Raw genomic sequence first — 23,484 nt, forward strand, 5'->3', positions numbered from 1 at the left:
GAGTTTTCTTGAATAAAGTATTTCATCCTTGTTCAGTCTGCTGAGGTATTACAGTGTGATTTGTTGCTTGCACCCAAAATTGCAAGCCGAAATACCTTAGCTCAAGCACTGCAATGACAAGTTAGTGGTACTAAATGTCAACATTTAAAATGAAACATTTCCAAAGTGGCAGTTAACCTTCTGTTAACGAAATGTTGCTGCACGTATATTTTGGGGTTTTTAACAGGAAAAGACAGGGTAAGAAGAAAAGAGCCAAATTATAAAATGATCAGACATGCTTAAAAAGCATATGTTTATTTAAAATGTTATAAAGTCAGAAAGGAAAAAGAATTAAATAGTGTTACTTCATCAGATTTTGAAGTTCTAAAAGACAAAAGCACACATGAAAATTTACAAAGAAATTACAGAAATGAATGACTTAAAACAATGTAAAGAGTCTCCAGAAGACTTAAACAAGCTGAACAGCCTCTAGGTTCCCCCTCATAATCTGATCAACGATCACATGAAATGCGACCTGTACGCTTGTGGCGTCTATGGCAGTGGTGAAGTGGTGGTACACAGGCCTGTCAGGGTTGCTGTTACATGCTGAGAACATTGCAGTGATATGGTGGGCTGCAGCATCCACATCACCATCAGCACCTATGATAGCGGGAGAAAAAAAAATTAAATGCGCAAGGTTAATCAGTACATTTCAAACCAGGCATTTTTTTGTTTTTCTTCACAATCCCCAAATGCACTAAGAGCTTCCTTTAAATGACCTGAAATGTGGCCATGACAGCATCACACAGTTGCTGCAAATTTGTCAGCTACACATCCATGATGTTAGTCTCCTGTTCGACCTCATCCCAAAGGTGCTCTATTGGATTGAGACCTGGCCATTTGAATACAGTAAACTCAGTGTCATGTTCAAGAAACCAGTTTGACACATTATCCTACTGGAAGCAGCCATCAGAGGACTGATACACTGTGGACATTTAGTGACAATACCCAGGTAGGCTGTTGCACTTAAACAGTACATAATTAGTACCAAGGGGCCAAAGTGTGCCAAGAAAATATTCCCCACACCATTATACCAGCCTGAACATGAAAGGCTTTCATGTTTTTTTATGCCAAATGCTGACCCTACCATCTCAATTTTGCAGCAGAAATCGAGACACAGATCAGGCATCGTTTCCAACCTTCAATTGTCCAATTTTGATGACCCCATGTACAAGCATGTTGTGCATTCAGAGATGCTCCTCTGCACATCTTTGCTAAATAACAGTTATTTGAAGTACTTTTCCTTCCTAGCAGTTTGAAGCAGTCTGCCCATTCTCCTCTGACATTACCCAGAGAACTGATGCTTACGGGATCGTTTCTCTTTTCAGACTATTCTTAAAAATTGTGTGTTAAAATCTCAGAAGATCAGCAGTTTCTGAAATACTCTGTCACTTCAAATCAACTTTCTTCTTGATTCTGATGCTCAGTTTGAACTTCAGCACAAAGTCTTAACCATGTACACATGCTAAATGCAATAAAAATGCTACCATGTGATTGGATGTTAGATATTGGCATTAGCAAGCAGCTGAATATTAGCGGTTGAGAGTGTGGGTGTGTTGTGTTGCAAATTAATTCTCTTGGAATTGTTAAGTAGTTCACAAAAAAAAAAAATCTCATAAAGGTTTGTTAATTCCTTCATACGTCTTAAAAAGACATTTAGAAAAGAAAAGAAAAGTGGGTGGAGGGTATCTATAATGTACCTTTAAAGCTAGAATGGTAAAGTCTCAAGTGTCTTCCAGATTTTAGGATCTTTTCCCGGAAAAGGTCAGTTTTGTTCATGAACAGAATCTGTAGGAGAGAAATAAAGAGTGTTAATAATAAAATTATTCCTGCTGAAACCTCTTCACTGGGATTTTCAACAACATGACTCTCAGTCTCAAATATCTACAAAAGCAACTGTTCGTACACTACAGGTCCATTTTAAATCAAAAAAAAAATCTGAACATTCAGCAGCATTAAAATCACTGTTATGCAAAAACCAGTATGCCAATACATGTAAGTTCAGATCCATCCAAATCAGCTACAGTCAGTATGAAGTCATAATTGTAACCATCCAAATAGATTTTCTTCACATTTCTCATATAACACTATAATTGGTTGTTTAGTTTTAACACACAATCATGCAGAAATGATTCAAATTGAAAGAAAATTAAATCCTTCAATTGTATTAAGTTCAGGTGCTGATGGCTGATTTGTGCTCATAAAAACAATCTGACATTCTCAGTATGAAAGAAAACTAAACGCAGCATCTCTCAAACAGTCCTCGCAGCTTCTTTAACTAAATGAAATATCCTGCATCTCAGACTTTGTATGCCTAATATGTATACTAGAAATGAACAAAAAAAGTGCTTCAGTCATTCCCACAAAGTTTAAGACATGGCACAACTCTAATATCCAACTTTCAAATATAACATTTGAACCCTTTAATCAGTTAATGGTAGGAAGAACATGATCCAATAAAGGGTTAAAGAAACTCAAACTGCAAAAACTTACCATGGTGGTTTGCTGGAAAACTGTGTGGATGCAGATTGATGAAAAAAGTTCAAGACTTTCTTGCAGCCGATTCTAATCAGGAGAGAGGCAATTTTAACTCCAACTGAGCAAAATCCACTGGCTGTAGAGATTTCTAATCACAGTTTGTAACAACATACCACAGAAGGATCCTCCAGTAGTGTCATATCATAGCTGTTGAGGGCCACAACAAACACCACAGCTTGAATACCTTCAAAGCAGCTTAGCCACTTCCTCCTCTCACTTTGCTGGCCTCTGACATCATACAGCCTGTCAACAAGAAAAAAAACTTCAAGCTTTATTTAAAAAAAAAAAAGAAAGAAAGAAAAAGAAAACAAGTTGGGAAATAGAGTAATCACTACCTTTTACATATTTTATAGCTCAAAATTAAATTGCTAAGGCCTTAGTGCTCTGAAATAAACTTGCCTGAGAACATTTCATATTTAGAAATGATACAATTTATTTAGAAGGAATGCTATTATGCAAATAAGTTAATTAGGAAAAGCATAGGCAACAATCTGGATAAGTAGTTTTATTTCATTTTTTTAGGTTAGGAAGTGTCTCACTACAAATCAAACCAGCAGCTGACTTGCCTCATTGTGCAGCTCTGGATAAGCACCCAATTCATACAGCAGCGTGCTCGACACTCAGAAATAACATTTCACCCATTTAAATTATTGGAGCAATTTATCTCAACAAGACTCTGCACCAAGTGAAGCGAAGGGTCTTGGTGACACAGGTAATGAGTTCCCATTTTGGGGTGCTATGATTGCCGTCTTCATGTCATAGACAATGAAGCATTTACCCCATTGGTCAAGAGTCAGCGTTAACAAGCAATAAGTTTTAACCGTGGCATTTGACAGCAGTAGTTTATGTAGTGAGGACAGAAAAGCCATCATTTATAATGGAAAGAGGGCTCTTTATGGCTTTTCCCCATCAAGTACAAGAACAGGATCAGAACTAGATATAGACAACTTAAACACTGAGTTCAGCAAAAGAGATGGGACTGACTCAGTCTGCTTTAGCCATATTTGCAGAGCAACAAAACATTCATTATAAAACAAAAAAGCATTTAAGATCAATTTAAAGACAGAACACAAGACAAGAAAACAAATAAATTTAATGAAATAAATATAAATGTAACCACTGAACAACAGTGATATCATATCACCTGCTACAAAAAGCAATATGCTTCCTTAATTTGGTGAGATTTTTTCCTGTGTCCATTGCAACTGCATTTTGAGTAAAAAGCTAGAAGCAGCTAGTAGAACCAATGTCACCTCGTAGACTGGTTGAAAACACAAAAGCACTGTGCGATTAACAAGTTCAGAGAATTGAATCTAAACAATATTTCAGTTTTCATTTTGTGCATTCAGATATCAAATTTAAAGTTTACAAACTATAATTTAGTAACTTCATATTATTCATATTTTATCAAGAAGAACGGGAAATAATCTGAAGGGTGACACTGCAGTCCTTGAAGCAGCTACAGTATATAAAATATTCATATTCAAGTCTTGGTATGATTCTGTTTGTGACCCACACACCGAATAGAATCACAGTGAAGGGAAAGTAGGCAGGAGGCATCATGAATGCCTGGTTATTCTGAAAAACAAGAGTTATGGGAAAGAAAGTTGGGAATGATTCATAGATAACTTTCTCTATATTTCTGCTAATACTTTTGGAATATCGAGTGGAATATAGAGTATAGTCCTCCATATTTCATAACTGATTCATTCCCAGGAAGCCACCTGCCTTCACTCAGAATTGCTCATGAGGTTGGACAGAGTGCATCTCGATAACCTCAAACTGATATGCAGGAAATATTGATTCATTTCTTAACTTTTCAACAAATAACTTAAGAAACAGTCACAAGTAGATAATCTATCACTATTTAACACAGTGTGCTAAAGTTACATTGGTTTTGTGTTAAAAATCTGTGAAACTAGCAGCCTTCAGGCAGTTTCATAAAAACTATGACCCAGTAATTTCCACCACTTTAATTCTGGATGCCTTTGTTGCATTTTATGGCACTCTCGATGCCCATTTCCTTGACTCAGTCATTACTCAGCTGTCCAATAATGCATTTGTGCACAATCTACAACAACAAATCACAGCTTTCTTTAAAGCACCACTTGTATATTTTATTCCCTTTTATGTGCAACTACAACATTCCTATCATAAGTCATCAGATTAGTCTTTTGTAGTTATGCATCAATACCTAGAGTCCTTTTATAACTACATAAAAGGTTATCTTCTAAACAACCTACAGCCCGTGTCTTTTAAATAGTCCGTGAGTGTTGTTTCAGCTGCATGTGTGGTTTTGGTCTATATTTGTACACAGCAGCATATTGCAGCGTGTGAGAGCAGGGATTTGATTCATAAGGCTTTTAAGTTTGATGGGCGATTTTTAATCCAGATTTCCTCATTTTGTTTGTGTTGGAAGAGTGTTAAGGGAATAAAAGAGTTCATTCTGTGATATCAAAGGTTTAATCGTTTATGCAAATATGCAAGATGTAAAGAGTTCAACCGTCTCTTGAAAGTATAGTGAGGTAAAATAGTTTTAATATTCACTGAGCACAGGGGAGATTGAGTGGCAAACAGTAAATGGTAAATGTGATTCAGATTTTTTTCTCAGATTTTTTCAGGCTATCAGTGGTCCACTCTAAAGCACTGCTTATTCAAAAAATAAAATATTAAACAAACAAAAAAAACGAAAAGAAAAGGTATTACAGGTACAGTTATTTAATCTTTGCACTGTTGTATTTGGACTTTGTGTCTTACCGAAACATAGTTTCATCAACTTGAAACTGTGTCTCAATGATTCCACAGGTCCTCAATCTGACTCTCAGAACATCTGCATCTGTGGGAACGTAGTTTGGTGCGACGATTCGACTCATGTTCTCAAAGAAACTGGAGGAAGGGAAAAGAACAAAGGAGAAGGAAACATGACTTGGACTTCAGACTACAAGTCACTGTTTTTTGCCAAAATTTAGTTTGTCATTTAGTTTGTATGAGATCACACCTACATTGTACATGTAGGTGTGACTGGACATGATACAACCACCAACTGCAGGTGAAAAATGCATATTCCCCAACTGCTTTGGCAATGGTTTCTAGAGGCTGCTTGCTATCACTGGGTAAAACTGGTTGCAAAAAAGCTGCTGCACCAAAATCTTAGACTGACACAGCTGCCTATAGTTTTCATTTTGTCTGCAGAAACTTTACTACCACTTGGGAAGTAGTTGTTAAGGTGCAGCTTTTACTTTGAAGACAAACTGTTTCCATTTCCTGTTTGTGTTGTACTACAGCTCAGAGTAGCTGGACAGTGTTTCTAGACAAGTCCATTACTTCCTTTTAAAGTACAACAAAGTGTTAGCAACAAAAGCAATCACAAAAATATTTTCTCCATCAGCTGGGGAATATAGTTTGTTTTTCCAAGCAACAGGTGGTTGCCGGTGGGTGGGCGGATATGCGATCAAGCTTTAGCAATCATTTTCCTAGTGACTGCTATTAAGTCTCCAGCAATCACTCACAGCTAATGGGAGTCTCATTTTTCTCCCCATGACCCATGGTTGCCAGATGGTCGTGGACCACTCTATATCCTGTGTAATTGGGCCCTTCTTCACTTCTTCAGCTTGTCATGTGACCAAAATGGGGGCAACTTAACGTCATGTGGTTAGTAGTCATACGTCACTAAAACATCAATAGAAACTTCCCATTGTACAGACAGTTTAAGGTATTGGCAGCTAGCGTTTTTAGCCTTTTAAAATGCTGATTTGTGTTTCTAGACAGGCCATGTTATTATGGCATATGGTAACTTGTCTGTGAAGGTTCTCAGTCATCCAGGTCACTCGCCCACTCACACCCTGGGCCATCTGACCTCAGGAAATCACATGATAGGGTGGGGCTAGGTTTCACAATGAGCTCACCCGAAACCCTGGCTGATTGTGACCCACACCCGTTTTCACACCTTGGCTCATGTGATTAGGTAGAGGATCATCAGGGGTTCCTTTTGTCCCTCTTTGGGGGGGATACTCCCACAGGGTTTAAATCTGGGACTCTCCAACATTTGACGCTTAGAACTGAAGAAGCTTCTCGGATGAGAGGTGAAACGTCTTCAAGCAACTTAAAGAAGTTCAGACGCTTTTCTTTCCAAGCTTCTTAGACATATGGTAACTTGTTTTTTTATCATTAACTATAGGTACAAACAATTTACTGTTCCATTTAGATTATTATTCCAACACAGCAACTATATTCAGCTGTCAAGTATTTACCAAACTAAACCATTGTTATACCACATACCTGTAACATTATATTTGTTCAAACTGATTTAGACAAGTAAAGAAAAGTCAGTTCATGATTATTTTAAATTTCATGCTGGGATACTCGCATATCCAAAGTCAGCACAAGTAACAAAGAAAACTTTGGAGCACAGATGAAGTTTAAAAACAAGCCCAACTAGAATGCAGATGGAGGTGCGTCTCAGTAAACCAGGCATGGATATTTATGGCTGCAGCTCTCTCACATGCGTCATACTGTAGATGCGCACACCCCTCCCCAGCAGTTACTTTATAGGGTCAACATATGTGAAAGTAAAAGTGTTCACAAAGTCATCTTCCAAAGTAAGACACCCTAGGAACTAACAGAAAAACATCAGGGATTCTGATGACTCTACTTTCTGCACTTTGACGCTCCTGACACACAAACAAAATAAACATGCCAACACTTATATACACCAGGAGCTAAAAATAAGGGTTTTAGACACCTTGATTTTAATTCATGCATGTTCCTAAAGGTCTTGCTCTAACACTTTGAAGCTCTTCTGGAAACCTTGTGAAAGTCTAACTAATGGACAAACCTCACAGACTTTATCAAAATTCTGAACCATGGAAAGAAACTGCTGCAATTTTTAAAAGCACATTTCTCCATTCTGAGGTCCTCATCAGTTCACTTGATTTGTTAGACTGTTTTTCTTACCATTTCATAATGCTCCAAACAGGCCTGGACAACAGGCAGGCTATTTTATCACCCTGCTCTTACTCTGGAGCCATGCTGCTTAGAATTTGCGAAGAACGCAGTTTTTAGTTACTTCATGTTAAAATAACCATTTGTTCCCAAAACCTGGCGACTCTTCAGAATTAATGCTGCTTTCACAGAGGTCCAAGTGACTCGGCCTTGTGCTCTCTCACTATACATGCTAATTGTTAAACCAACCACAGGGTCCCCACTTATTCACATTTAAAAGGGTTATATATCATTTACATAGCAGTTTTACAGACTTGCAAATCATTGCATTCTTTATTTTCTAAGCAACATTTTTTAAGACAAAATTGTAGTTTAGTGGCAAGATGATCAAATAATATTGCTTAAAAGTGATCAGCTTGCTTTAAAGTAATCAAAGGGGAACACCAAGAATGGTATAATATTACAGAAAAGTCAATCACACAAGCTTAAAAAATGTTTTGCTCTTAATGTGCACCATTTATAATTCTGTGCCTACGAAAAAGCAAAATTTTACCTCCTTTAACAGCAACAAGTTCAAGCTGATATAAAGTAGTGCTGATTAGAATCTGTTTTCTAAAAAGCAGTTACGTCAATAGTTACTTTGTAGTAACAGCAAATTTCAATTTAGCAACATGAACAGTTCAGTTGACGCCAAAGCTGATGTCAGAAGTCATTTTACACATTCAAGTCCTGGGGGGGGGTCAAGTGTATCACAATAGTCCAATCCAACATTTCTGGAGGAAGAAATCAATGCAGGGTCCAGCAGTGCAAAAACATAGACAAAGAGGCAGCCGGGTTTCACGTTATCCTCCAGCTCTCAAGTCCGAGTTCTGATAATGCAGCCGTCACAAATCTCTGAGACTGGCCACATGAAAGAAACTATCTCGACAGATCTGCTCGCCTTTCCCTCTGAGATAACAGCTTCTATTCAGTCCATTTGTTCTACATTCAAAGATAAAAATTACTAAAGAAATTTCAATTTAAAAGACCATGTAACCAACACTGACCACAGTACACAGTCTTATGGTCTTTAAATAAGAGTAACCTGCAATTTATGCCAATAAGTCACAAAATTCAAGAGACATGAATGACCAACTTACACTCCACTATTAATTCAGTCTGAAGGAGAGGTCATTAAAGGCATCTTGATCTATGCTCAACTATCCAAGTAAGGAAATCCCAGAAAGTTAAATCAGTTTATCTGTACGTAGTGTTTTCTGTAAGAGAAATAAACAAACTGAAGTAGTCACAGTACATGTCTAGATGAACTGTGAGTCATAATTGAAAGAGACATGTTTTAATACTAGTAGTCAACAATAATGCAAAAACGTATGTCATGAACCTTCAAATCAAACATGAATTACAATTTGATTTGTTTATTGGGTCACAGTGATGCATTAAGAACGATTTCAACAATGACTGCAAAACAAACCGCCTTTATATAATAATCAGGATTTAGCAAGCTGCCCAGGGGAATATCAGATATTTACTAAATAAAATATCACACATGTGAGAGGGGGGTCTCATAACTGCACTTACAGGGAAAAACAATAATGCCATTTATTAAAACATATTCGACACTCACATTAACAATTCCCACTTCACCTGATGACACAACACACAAATCATCTATGCTGAGTAGTCATGTAGGATTCATGACATTTTACAGGCTGCAGTGTAGCTGCCACAGCTCCCTTTTTTTAAACTGAGCATCTACATTTGCACAACGTGAGGACAACAATAGGGAAAAAACACGCTCGGACCACTTCAATAATAATTATAAAAATAAAAAAAATGTTTTGAAAACATACTGGCTGTAATCTAATATCTAAAAACACACACAGTTTATCAAATCCAGAAAAGTTATGTCACCACTGAATCATACTCCAAGATAGTGAAACTACAACTTTATACACATCTTTGGATTCTCAAACAAGAAAACTCAGTCGTTAATTGTGTTTGTTTTATCTGCACCACTCTAATTTTCATCTCCCTGGATATCTGCAAACAGTTTTTTAAATGTGGTCCAATTAAGCCTATTACACAAATGTCACAGAAATCATTTCCTGAGCACGAGTTATTCTCAGCGCTCTCTTTACCGTAGCTCTGTATTGGCAAGATGTGACGCTATGCTTCTTACTGGGCAATTTCCCATGACATTTGCCACCATCAATCATAATTGGTCGTGTTGTGCAACATAAAGTCACTTAATGTCAATCTACTCACTAGAGAGCAGAGTCGTTCAGCTCAAACTCGTATCCTCGGGCTGCAGCTGCTCGGACTCCTTGGTCAGACCAAAGTGCACAGAAAGCATGAGCCATAAAAGGAAGGAGCTCCTGATCGTCCCCTAAACACTGGCTGCAGGACAGGATGGAGTGAGCATGATCCTGATCGGGACAATATTGTTAAAAGGAAAAAAAAAAAGCAGACAAGATTTATTTTGGCATTAGAGTAAATACAATCTTTTGCCTCCGATCTGTAACGCCTGGACTCCAGAGTCTTCTACCTTGTTCTTGTTCGATCTATTTAATACTAAATAGGCTTATCTGGCAGTTATACATGAACAGTGGCAGGATATTTTATATGATGATATCTTGGAACGCCTATGTATAGATGGCGTTAAAATCCATTCTTGCCATCTTGATTGTGCTCACAGGCTCATCTAATTGCATCATGAACTCAGACTGTTTTATGTGCTTTGATACTATACATATATACTTATTTGCATCATTTCATTCTATGTTAAAGATTGGGTTATAATGATGAGTCCCCTGTACTGATGCTGTGTTGTGTATGGATAGAGACTGTCATCTAGTGCAGTGAAGAGGAGTTGCAATTAAAATGGACTACCAAGACCTCTTAATCTCACCTTATTCTGCTTGTTAGCAAGGTTTATCCTCAGTGTCCCCATGCCTTGCAGAACAGTCTTCATAGAGGTCAGAAGATTGTCCAGTACTGCAGGCTGAGTGAAACATGTCAAAGACATTTTGTCATTTATCTGCCACCTACAAAGTTGTTTTGGCCTTTAGGCAGGACAGATAACTCATTTTTACCTTGAAACTTCTAAGCTCTTGTTTGGAGAATCCATGATTATGGATTATCTTTATCTGTTTGACAATTGTACTCTTTCCAGTCTCTGGAGCACCTGACACATACAAATCGAAGGATTAATTTAATTTTAATTTGCTAAAACTTAACTAAAAATATATAACTGATACATATATGAATAAATACCGAGCATAAGGATTTTGACCACATTGTTCTCCATGCTCGCATGTTTGTGAAGGTCCCGTTCTATTTTAGAGCTTTGGAGTTTTGCCTTTTTATGCTCCTCTGCAACATCCTTGTGAAGGCACATTCCCAGGCACAGCTAATGAGAGAGAGAGAGAGAAAAAAAAAAACAATATACAAATTATAATGTATAAGATACACCTTTCACTTCAACACTTACATACTGTTCATACTTCATGTCTTCAATTATTCAATTTTAGATAAGAAAACTTATACTGCCCAACTTTTCAACAGTCACTTTTCTTTTTATTTCTTTCATTTTCCTTCCTCAAATACACTATTCAAACCTTTGTGAAATAAGAAAATGGGTATTATTTTATTTCACATTATGCAAACTGATATAGTGAATAATAAACTAAAAAAAATCAATTATATTTTTATTTATTTATGTATATATATATATATATATATATATATATATATATATATATATATATATATATATATATATATATATATATCACACTTATATTTATTTCAGAATCAGAATACTTTATCAATCCCTCAGGAAATTATGTGGGTTACAGTTGCTCCAAGACAGTAACAGACTAAACTAATTAAGCAACAAGTTACAAAGTTAAAGAATTTACAAATTTAAGAAATAGCACTAATATATACAAATTGCTCAATTATAAATATCAAGAATATTGACGAAGAATATTACAGAGGTGGAATATATAGGATTATATATTTATTATTAAAAGAAATATTGTTTAATAATATTTTATGTTTCATAAAGATATTTTTGTAATGTTTGTTTTATATTTATGTCAACAGGGTTGTCACAGACAGAGATCGATAGGCAGGCTTTGTTTGGTGATATTGGGCAACACGTTTTTAACAGTTTTAAGAAACATTTCAAAAATTCAAAACAAAAGTTTCTATATTTTAATCGTTATATTTTACAATCATTTTAGTTATCAAGTTAGGACTTTTTTTGGGGGGGGGGTCGTTCTCAAGAGTTAGCTCGTATTTTAAAATGAAAAACAAATTAAAATTTTGAGAACTTTTTCAACAACCACGTTTACATGTCTTAGGACGTGTGTAATTAATACAACAAACATGTTTTAGTGTTTAGTGCATGGGTTATTGTAAATCCAAAACTAGGAGAGGAAATACCCTGCAATTAAAGAATGACTCGTTTTCCCTCTAATGTTTTTGTGTTTTGTGTGTGTGTTTGTTTTGGGTCACTTTAGGATAAGTAATCGCAGTTCAGCTAACAGAAGAGGAGCAGAAAAAAAGTAATTTCACAGCCGCCAAATGTCTAAATGGGTCAAACCGATGACTGTATATTCCATTTTTAAGAGGTCTGGAGTTGTTTAAATGAAACGATGACTCACCTGCAGTGAGGCTGGCAGTACATTTAGACATGAAAACATCTCTGCGTTGTTGCTGGTCAGTCTGGGATGGTGTTAAACCGAAGTTAATTTTCGTTGGGGTGATAAAAACAAACGGAATGGCTAATTGGCTTTAATTAGGGCCACGTGCGTGCGTCTGTCTTTCAGAATGCACGCCGCGTTCATGCTAGCTTTTTCTTAGAGCGTCACGAGCTACACCCAACTAAATAAGCTAGGTACTGACCTGTATGCGGTGTATTCCTTTAAGCCTGAGGTGGGCTGTTCGTTTTCCCAAGGGGCCACATGAGAAGCGAGTGTTTGGCTTATAAGATTATACAAAGATAAAATTAAGCAGATTTGACTTATTGTTGTGAACCTTCGCAGCAGTCCCAGTTTCTCATGTGGCTCTTTGAAAAAATGAATTGTCCACTCCTGCTTTAAAACATGGTAATTAGTAATGATCAAAATTAGAACATGTTCTTATTTCAGCTTCATGCCTCCAGTTTAAATATGTGTTCATACTTTATCAAACTTTCTTCTTCAACAACATGTTTTTGAAAGCTTACAGCACATTGCAGTGCGCTAATCAGCTGCTATTAATAATCTCAAATTAATGGTTTGACATTTAGCGGACTCTGTGTGACTCAGATGTGGCAAAATTAAGATCAGATTATCTCCTTCTGTCTCTCTAATCAAAGGTCACTTCTGTGTCCAAAACATGACTCTACCCTTTTTATAATGTGACTAATGTGCGTCTTCATCATCCGCGTCTTAAACTAAGGAATCACATTAGAGGCGAAGACAAACCACACAGTGTGCATGAAAGACAAAGAAGACAGCGAACAGCTTTTCAGAATAAATTCTTATTATCAGCAATAATATACTGCAGCCTAATCGGTTCTGCAGCATATGTAACATACAGATTATAGCCTATACTTAATACATTCCAAACACACATACAGACATATCATTATGTTTCTGAAACGATGCGAAAACATCTATACAGTAATTAATGGAGAGGAGGTGAGTAAAATATACATCTACAAAAAAATATATAATTTAATCCTGTTTGATATAGAGACAGACGTTAAATTGAGACTGCACGATCAACTCAACAACTCTGAGCATCTGCCCTAGTCTTCTAGTTATACTGTGAAAGCTAAAGGTTTAAACAGTATATTAGAATAAATGTGTGGCGTGTTGGTTAAAAAAAGAGCTACTGCACTCAAAAGTCCAGATGTTCAGTTCAGATCTCAATTATGTGCATTTTTTAAGTTTTAAAAAAGAAAAGGAACAAAAAACTAAATTAAAAATGTTTCTTTAATTTCCGGAGTAGTCAGTGTTGTCTGAAACAGAATCTGGTATGTACAGAAAAGAGAAGCAATGAGATTTATCCCCTGATTCTCCAGGGTTTTTCAGCGTCCTCCATGAGCCTGCAGTCACTTTATAATACACACAGACACACACAGTGTAATAGATTAGTTGTGGGGCTAGCCCATTGCTGGGCTAAACAGCAGCATCAGCCCCGCTGAAATGACAAATCAAATCACATCGCAAGACAGCGCAAGATCTCACACTGCATATGCCCAAGAAATAAGATAAAATGCCTTTTTTTTAAATAGGAAAAAAGTATTTTGAGAATTAAAAATGACATAAAATAGACATTTGAATATATAGTGACATCTTCCTCCAAACTTTGAATATATCTTGTCATTTGCATGTGCGATTGTTGACTGACACAAACATATAATTGCATATGCAGAACATGTTAACAAACCCTCGTAACACACTATATTAATACCTGATGATCCCACAGCAGGTTACGCCACCCTCGTTAAAGAAGGGGCTGCTGTAAAGACTACTGATGTTAGCCAGGATCACGTGTGGAGGGTGTCATAGCACATTATAATGTACATGAGTTTATATTAGTTGAATATGTCACTGTTAGCTGGAGGTGCCTACAGCACAGCCTGTGCTCTTTCTTTAGTCTTTTCCTCCTCTTGTCGCTTCATGGCTTGGATCACTGCAATCTCTTTGGCCTCTTTCTTCTGGTTCCTCGCCTCAAATAGCAACCTGAGTCAAGGGAAAGTGTAAGTAATATATAGTAAGCCTAGTTTCAAACAAATATACACTCATTGGCCACTTTATTAGGTACACCTGTTCGACTGCTCGTTAATGTAACTAATGTAACTGTAAATGTTAACTAACTCCAGGTTAAAAGATACCATGATTGCTTCAAGATGTACGATAAATTTACTACATTTGACTGTTTTACCTGTTTTTGATTATCCTTTGCACGATGGCGTCCGTAGTGAGGCTGTTCCCACTGTCAACAGTGCGCAGGATTCCTTTTCTTCTGGGCTCCTGAGTATTAAGGAAAAACTGTAAGTAAACACTTATATATGTGTTTTCATAAAAAAATCGCAGCATATTTGTGGGAGTCTTACAGCATAAGGGTCAGATCCATCTTTGTCGGGATATATTTCTGTCTTTCCATGGCAAACGAGATCCACCTGTGGAAATTAAGTCACATGTTTCACTGTATTATTTCTTCCTGTTACCTATGCAGTGATAAAAGTTAATTATAGCGTATGCACGTACCTTAAAATGATCCAGCAAATCTTTCGTGACAGCAAACGGTGCACCGATCACCACTTCTGACACATACTGTAGAAACAAAAAAAAATGAATATAATTCATGGATTTATAATTAATGAGCTTTCATTGTTCTGTGCTGATTGATAAAGTTTAAACAGAACTTACTCGACAAGCCAGGACGCTGAGAGTCCTCTCGTGGACATTCATGATGGGGTAGTTTTTCCCTTTGTAGCGATTCACCTCCTGAAAGATATGAACGCACAAATTGAGAAATCTCAAAAGAAAGAGGCAGTAAATGTCTCACAAAGATATAAAAATACTCACCTGATCAAAGTGTAGCCCCACTATAATGTAAGGCTTTTCTGCAAGCTTATGCACAGCTTCCAGAAAGTCCACATGGCCAATGTCTGGTAGGAGACTAGTCAGGAATGCATTCCAAATACTATTGCGTAGCAACTGTTTTATGATTTAAAGTGAAAAACAAGGTTGGTGTATAATAAAATCTAGCAATTCTTGTGAGGTTAACAAAGGATACGGAAGAGATCAAAGGCTCCCGCCACATAGATTATAGTGTCTCCAGGTTGAGGCTCCTGGCCTGAGGCAAACTGGATGATTTTCTGAGATGTCTGAAGGAATTGGGACACCCCTGTCCAGGGACTATGGCCCTTCTGGTCAATCAAGAAAAAAGCAAAAGAAGTGTAATGTGACAAGTAGGAATACAACAGATTTACTTCAGTATAGTTAGTAGTATTAACCGGGACTCGAAGGAGAGATCGTATTTCTCTTATACTACCTTTTCTTCTACCACCATTAAAACTCCAGAATTGAAATTTTCACATACAAAATCCTGAATGATACGGAACCTACACACCTTAAAGACATCATAGAATCTTATTATCCCAATGCAGAAATCTGGTCCCAGACTGCAGGCTGACTTGTAGCTCATAGAATTTAGACTGGAGGCTGTGCCTTCAGCTAACAGGCATTAGCTCCCAGTTTGGATTTGGAAGACAGACACTGTGTCTACTTTTACAATTAGGCTTAAAACTTGCTCTTTTGATGACGCTTACAGGTAGATGCTGCTTTATGCTGAGCCTACTGTGGGACTTCCCGTGACGCCCTGAGCATTTCCTCAGAACAGATCGCATCCTGTTAAAAGGGGCTTCTTCATTCTCGCCATTACCTTGCTGACAGGACAAGTCAGATTTGGGGAATTTTTTTTCTATAACATGGTAGGGTCTTTACCTTACAGCATAAAGTATCTTGAGGCAACTGCTATATAAATAAAATTGAATTGAATTGAGTATTGCCCCTACATATGAGACCAGAATTAAACTTGTGCTGCATCACTGCCACCCAGTGGTGTAAGTGGTCATTGTCACCTTTGGTCAATAGCAGGCCTACAAATCCAGAATGCATTTATTCATTCCTCGCCAAATTCACAGCATTACTCTTCCACTCTTAAATGTGGAGAGACCCTCTACTTCTTTTAAGCTGTTTAGAGCCACAGCATGCTGGCTCTGAGTTACTTTCCCCATCCAAAGAACAGAAGTGGCATTCAGTATTGACTGGAAAGGCCTTCCACTTGATTACAAAGTGGGTCCTAAGTCAAAGACCTTTATTTAATTATGTCTGACATCTGGTCCAAACACCAAAGTTTGCTACTTAAATAACAAAACAGTTAAGTAAGAGGAAGTCAAAGAGCCAGCAATCTTTGGTCAAACACACCCAGTTGAAAGGCTTGACTTTGAGCTGAGGTTTTGATATGAAGTGGCTCATAATCAAACCATCAAATGAAGCCAGAAGTAGAAAATTGACTTACTTTTCCAAAGTTGTCTGTGTGCTCCTGATAGTCTGAACTGTCCTGAAACAGAGGATAGGAGACGTTTAGCTTTGTATTCTGATCTGAGCTCATACAGAGAGAATCTGGTGATACTCACAATGTTGCTGTGGTGGGCTTTGGTCATCAGCAGCATCCTGCCAACTAAGTCTGTTGTTGAAACTCCCTGGGTTCGCTTGCACTCCCTGTAACATCACAGCACAGTATGTAACTTTAAAAAAACAAACAAAAAAAACACACACATCCCACCCTGGCTATGCTTATTTGGAGATAAACTCACCTGTACCGTCCTGACTTCTTCACCTCTTCATATGTATCTTTTCCATCCACAGTTAATGTTATATCATCTGAAACAACAGCATATATGAGTTCTTCTCCAAACCTTAGAGAAATACAGCTGCCTACGACTCCAGCTGCGTGTCTAAATAAGGACGTGGGGTGCTGATATTCCATACCTCCGTGCACACAGAAGTCACAGTTGTACTTGTCGAGGGTCTCGAGGGTGGTGACATAAGGAGCTCCTTCCACGACCTCGTCCACCCATTTTATGGCCCGCACCATCTTATATCTTTCTTCCTGAGTGAAGACTGGTGGACCCTTGTGCTTTGAAATCTCACCTTGCAAACAAAAAATAAGTGGAGTGATTGAGACACTCGTAACGGATGCATTTCTTCTTAAGCTGAAAGAAAGGTTGCTGCTGTCTGTGCCGGCCCTGACCGTCAAGGCATTCTGTGTTATCACAATGTCAGAGTGCCCCAGTGCACCACAGGAGGGTGGTGCACAGCTAAGGCGCCCTGCTACTGTCACAACAACTCTTTCCAAGTGCAGTGGATGCAGCTGGTGCCTGACTGGTAATGACAGGACTGAAGAAGATATACAAGCCCTGCAGGTGCTATGGTAAGGAGAAATAGCAGAATGCACAGTATAAGCTAGACTATGCATAACAAATGCAGACAGAGGGTTTCTGTTACACATGCACATTAAGGTCTTGTTTTGAGCCTTACTGTCTGTGTGTACTCCAACAATGAGGTAATCTCCCATGGCCTTGGCCTGCCGCAGCTGGTTGGAGTGGCCGTAATGTACCATGTCATAGCTGTAAAGGAAAAACACACGAAGGAAGAGTATGATTATTCACAAAAGCTGCACCCTTGTAGTCAGGTACAGTGTCTAGAGGGATGAAGTAAAGCATCAAGCTTGAATTAGAGCAAGAAGATCTGGCAGCTGTTCGTTGCATAACTCCTCTTCAAAATACCGTATTTCTTTTATTATTCCTCGTCATAACAAGTAAGCCAAGAACTTTTTGGTGAACCAGATAAAAGCTGGGTGATATGTTTTAATTTTGAAAACAACAATGTTGACAATCTTTTGAATCTTTTTTTGGCTCTTTTGAAAACTTGGATGTCAGATCGTCTTTATGCCCTCCGGATTAAAGTGAAATAAAGAGCATTCACTCCCTTGTATGCAAGGGAGTGAATAAATAAAAGGAGTTTTAATTCATGGATTATAACATTTAAAAATACCAGTATGTATTTATACATTTACAAGGTTCTTTTATTACAAATCAGTTGGTATCAACCAAACTCTTATTTAATCAAAATCTCAAAAATTACAAACAAAATGTCAGTGGGTGTGTGGTTTCGCTTCCTCTTCTCTCCTCCCTTTGTAGGATGCCATCTGTACATAATTAGATTAACACATATTGGACACTAAGATTGTAACACAGTAATCTAGCATAGTGATCGAGAACAGATGGGCATTAGTCCTCCATTGCTATCACTACTGCCAACAGTTGACATCCTGTTTTTCTTTCTGATCTACTCTGAATGCGATATGTTGGCGCTGATATAAACAACAGAGTAAGCATGTACTCTGATGAAGGGAACTGCAGGTAACACTGAAAATGAACTGAGGTGGATTAAGATTAAAGTACGTTAAATGAGCCGCTCCTCATTTTTTTATGTTTAGCTTCTACTGAGCCAAAGGGGTCTTAAGTAATAGTTAGCAATAATTAGTTTGGCAGCTTTTAAATGTTTCTGCATGACGGTGATCCCCCCAAAAAACTCCACAATAAAAGACTATCAGTTATAGATTGGCATTCCCATTACCAGATTGCAACATTATTGAAGCAGTGTGGGATTATCTTGACGGACAAAAGAACAAAAATAACATTATTGTATTTTATATAAACTTTTTACACTATTGTATTACACATTTGCATTCTCATGAGGAAATCCCAGAACAGCACTATGAATAGCATCCTAAAAAAAATCAATAAGAAAACAGCTCCACCAGGGCAGAAACAGATCCTGTGTTGTTCTGTGATGTCAGTCTACACAGCTAGGCTACAAATAGCCTGCACTGCACTGAGCATTGACAAGAAATTTTAAAAAGTAACCAGAATTTTAATCGTGATCACCGCTCACTAAAACCAAACACACTAAAAAAAAAACTCATCAGGAATTCATTTTGTGTTTGTGTCATGTGCTACCAATCTGCAGAAACAGGATCAACGTGTGCAGGCGCTGAAGGAACAGAACTGGCCGTGAGAAAGTGACACGGGAGCATTTGGAGGTGAATGATATGAGATGAAAACTGAGACAGTGACAGGAATAATGCTTTTACAGGTGCTAAACTATCTAGATGGCCAACATGTGACCATATTCCTCTTGTATTTTTTAGGAGGAGTGGATCATCAAGCGTATCACTGGAGGATGATGAAATATTAATTAGTGTACTCTGTTAGGAGACACCCAAACTGCACCTAAGCTTCTCAGTATGAATAACAAACATCTCTGTACAAAAGTGTAGAAAATAGTGGATCTGTAAAGATCATCATCTTTATTTGGTTTAAATTGACTCTAATGCCACAGTGTATGAGAGGAGATATTAGAAGTATAATACCTGAATAAACAGTGTTACATACACTCACTCATATGGACACGAATGTTAATTTTGGGCTGTTAATAATTTCTTTGAACAGTTCTTTTTTCCAGGGTAGAAAAATACAGCATACATTTTTAATGACTTCAGAAAAAACAAGTTGGGTCCACACAGGGTCAAAAGTATAAATACAGTCAAATAACTTATTAGTGGTACTGAAGGTTCTATAATGTCTTTTAACTTGACAAGTCAAGACCTATTAACATCTCGTTAGTGAACATGTTTCACTAGAACAGGCAGTTTCTTTTGAAAAAATTCAAATTCAACTAAATTTGCAGCTGCTCACGTAGGCATGTTTCTATGTGAGCAGCTGCAATGATGACTAATTCACTTCTCCAAATGTCTTCTGGAGAAAAGGTTTATGAGCAGACAAGACAAAAATTGAACTATTTGGCTACAATGACGGGGTAACTTTAGACGAGTAAAGATGAGTACCACTGTACCAAATTTCAAGCATGGAGGTGGTAGCATCATGCTCAGGGGGTGTTTTGCAGCCAGTGGTACTGGTACATTGCACAAACTGAATAAAATAATGAAAAAAACAACCTCCAAATTATTTAACTTTATCTGAACTCAGCAGCTAGATGGTTGAAACTTGGACAAGTTAGTGTTCCAGTGGGATAATGATTCTAAACACATCAAAACTTGTTTTAGAATAAAGTAGGCTATCATTCAGCTTCTGAAATGGCCTTACCAAAGCCCAGACTTCAACTCTATTGAAAATTTGTGGACTAGACTTAAAAGGCAGATCTGTGCCAAGAAACCAATCAATTTAAATGAACTCGGCAAATTCTGTCAAGGAGAGTACTCAAATATCCAACCACGATTATGGAAGAAACTTGTTGATGGCTACCAGAAGCATGTGGTTAACATGTGACTTGCTGAGGGACATTTAACCAAATATTAGTGGGGCTTTATGTATATATTTGAACCTGTGTGCGTGCATACATGCATAGAAAGTGTGAAATAAATTTAATCTTGTGCGCCCAAAATATAATTAAAGATGTATGGTGTACAATCATTACATGCTGGAAAAAGAAAAGTTCAAAGAAATCATTAAAAGCCCAAAATTAACAAAATTGACATCCATGCCCATGTCGAGTGTATGTAAATTTCTGATTACAATTTATGAGGCTGACTGATTAAAAATTCAGTGGTTATCTCTCAGGACCAACAGTCTCAGATAATCCTGGGATGAATGAACACACCACTACTTTACAAAGGCTTTGAATAACCACTTTATAGTCTTCCTTGTACCTCAGCAGATAGTGGAAATAGACTTTACACTCTTCCTTGATGATGCCTGTTTGACAATTGATCTTTAGCCCCGGTCACCTTCTTTCACAGTGACAAATAAGAACAGAGAAAAACAAAAGGGAGAAGAAGACGGTGCAGGGTCAGAAATATCTCAGCAGTTGAACTGAATGTGCACTTTCCTTGGACTTTTTCCTCACAAGCTGCTGACACAGCAGGATATCAGTAGGAACATGGCGATGTACTGTACAGTCAGCCTTCAGGGAACAATGTGCTCAGTGAGAGGCACGGCCACACAAGCTGTGGATGGCCTGAGCAGGTGTGGGCTGGAGGGGTTAAGGGGGTTAATGACAAGAGCTCTGTTGGCATTGGCTCTCTGTGCATGCTCACCCCACCGGTTAATATTCCGGCATCCCAAATATTCTGCAACATGCCATCAAACAGCTACACAAAAATGGCAGGATTTCTACAAGAGAAAGCCACCATAATCCTTGCCTTCATACACAGAAACTCAAAACATCTATTTTGCCGCCGCAGCATGACACCATCAAAGTTCGGTCTTTCTACCAGTGGAGACATTTGACAGCAAGCTTTTTTTTCCTCAGTGCTATTTGTGTAGTGAAAAATGCCCATTATAACTACAAACAAACACTTTTGTCATATGGCTTTTTTTCATTATATTTTCATACATTTGCGGAGGTGACAACAGCTAACATGAGAAATTTCTTACTTCATCAGCTAATGTTTGCAGCTCTTTTTAAACATTTCATCAAATTTTCTAAGAAATCCGACTTCAATATAGAGTTCAATATGCTCCCTGTTTATTCTTAAGCTATGGACCTTGGTGCGAACAGCCATGTTTTTTTCACACGGAGGTCAATGGAAGGGAAAAGGCTGGGCTGTTGTTGAGTTTTTCAAATTCCATGAGAACCACAAACAAAATTCCATCTGCATCCATTGTTTCTGGGATGGACATGGATAAGTCTATAACCCCTCTAATACAAACAGATATTCCCAACACATGCTCTGAAGGGGAGCTTAGCTTCACTGTGGGCTCACCCAAAAGTGCCAAGGTGACATGTCTGAAATACTATAAGGCTGACCAGCAACCATGAGTGCTTCTAAAATAACATTTTCATGCTTCAGAACACCACTGTGCTCGTTGCATGACTGGTTACGACAATTAACGGTGATTATCAGAGCTCAGCTGCTCTTTACTTTACTTGGATATTTTAACACCACCAGCTTAATTAAATGATTTAAAACCGGAGTTACTGTTTTACTTCTCAGTCTGACTGTTGTTTGTGTGTTTGCGAGCAGGGGGAGAGCAGCGGCGTACTGTATATATCGTATTTAAAAGTGTGACATTAGAGCTAAAGAAGCAGAGCAAGCAAAAATCTAATTTTGTGCTGTCATGTACATGTTTGCTGTTCTGCAAGACAAGAGCTACGATTCATATCTGTGATCATATGAATCCATTACCTGTATTACATCAAAGAATGCACAAATAATGATATCATAAATCAGATGTGATTTTTTGTTATTGCATTACATCACACCGAAGCAGACACCCCGTTTTACAGCTGTCATTAAGGAGGCGTTACAGTTATTCTGAGTCAAGACAAGGATAAGTGTCCTGGGATGTTTCTCTTTTAATTGCCTCTTACCCAACCTAAGGCACACGTGATTGTAATAAGCGTAATACTCTTCAGGTTTCTCAGAGAAACTCTTCACTTGCCTCTTTTTGTCATTTAATACTTTACACACACAATTTCTTTTTCTACTCCATAGAAAAAAATAATCTTTAAAATGAAAGTAAGATCAGTACCAACTGGTCACTGCTACAAGACCAGTAAATACACTTAATACTGATAGGAAGTTGCAGTAAACTGCAAGTAGATAAAATAGTAATCAATTAACTAATTTGGTTTGTCCTCTTGGTTCTCACATGACTTCTTCAAAATCCAGCATAAAGTGAACTACTCTACAAACTCTGGTCACGGTTAAATGGTTATGAGCAAAGGCAGCTGCAAAGATCACATCTGTGCTGATGTTCTAATAATGTCCTTACTGAGAAGAGCACCAAAACTGGGTATGATGAGGTGACTGACAGGATATACACTTTAAGCAGCATCCCCACTCAAGAAGTTGTGTGCATGCTGATACCAGTGAAGAATGAAGCAGCAGCGGTGTGAGCGTCCTGTAACCTGCAGCAGGCCTGTGCCAGCAGCAGGTATAATGCTGCCACATCCAATGAAACGTGTTCGATGCAAATAGTGAGCATAATCATAATGCCGTGGTATCTTCATCACGCATTTAAGAACTCACCAGCCATCGCACCACACCCGGATTCTTCGCCTTCTCTTCTCCGGACTGCAAGCTGCAGCGCCGGGGGTCGTGCCTGCGTCTTTCCCGGCTGCTGTGTTCACTTGGTGGTGGTTGTGGTGATGCCCGTTCTTGATCATTGTGGATGTGCTGACTGTGCTGAATGTGCAGCCCGGAGGGTGAGACGGACTCTCGTCAAATGAGGCGGTTACCGGACCGTGTCGGTTCGTGCGTGTCCCGTTTCAGCAGGACAGCCGGTGTCTGTATCAGCAGAGGCGGAGACAGCAGCAGTAGTGCGTTGCGCCAATGCCTCCTCTACCGGCGACGCAGAGACGCACTACG

General features: G+C 38.1%; 2 protein-coding genes across 2 annotated transcripts; both read right to left on the reverse strand.

The window, feature by feature from the left end:
* Positions 1 to 448: 448 nt before the first annotated feature.
* LOC134625433 (guanine nucleotide-binding protein G(o) subunit alpha-like) lies at positions 449 to 12,227 on the reverse strand. The gene is made up of 10 exons (XM_063470652.1): positions 12,189 to 12,227; positions 10,792 to 10,927; positions 10,611 to 10,702; positions 10,427 to 10,519; positions 9,784 to 9,944; positions 5,335 to 5,463; positions 2,691 to 2,820; positions 2,533 to 2,604; positions 1,740 to 1,827; positions 449 to 639 (listed from the first exon to the last, which is right to left on the reverse strand). Exons 1-10 carry the CDS (start codon positions 12,225 to 12,227, stop codon positions 449 to 451), a joined length of 1,131 nt encoding a protein of 376 aa, XP_063326722.1.
* Positions 12,228 to 13,065: 838 nt separating this feature from the next.
* Positions 13,066 to 23,484, reverse strand: LOC134625434 (ethanolamine-phosphate cytidylyltransferase-like). The gene is made up of 13 exons (XM_063470653.1): positions 23,146 to 23,484; positions 17,628 to 17,716; positions 17,079 to 17,240; positions 16,904 to 16,970; positions 16,724 to 16,808; positions 16,606 to 16,647; positions 15,319 to 15,451; positions 15,108 to 15,190; positions 14,949 to 15,026; positions 14,787 to 14,852; positions 14,633 to 14,698; positions 14,461 to 14,549; positions 13,066 to 14,258 (listed from the first exon to the last, which is right to left on the reverse strand). Exons 1-13 carry the CDS (start codon positions 23,280 to 23,282, stop codon positions 14,144 to 14,146), a joined length of 1,212 nt encoding a protein of 403 aa, XP_063326723.1. The 5' UTR covers positions 23,283 to 23,484; the 3' UTR covers positions 13,066 to 14,143.

Source organism: Pelmatolapia mariae, linkage group LG4, assembly GCF_036321145.2.
Source record: "Pelmatolapia mariae isolate MD_Pm_ZW linkage group LG4, Pm_UMD_F_2, whole genome shotgun sequence".
NCBI classification, from domain to species: Eukaryota; Metazoa; Chordata; class Actinopteri; order Cichliformes; family Cichlidae; genus Pelmatolapia; species Pelmatolapia mariae.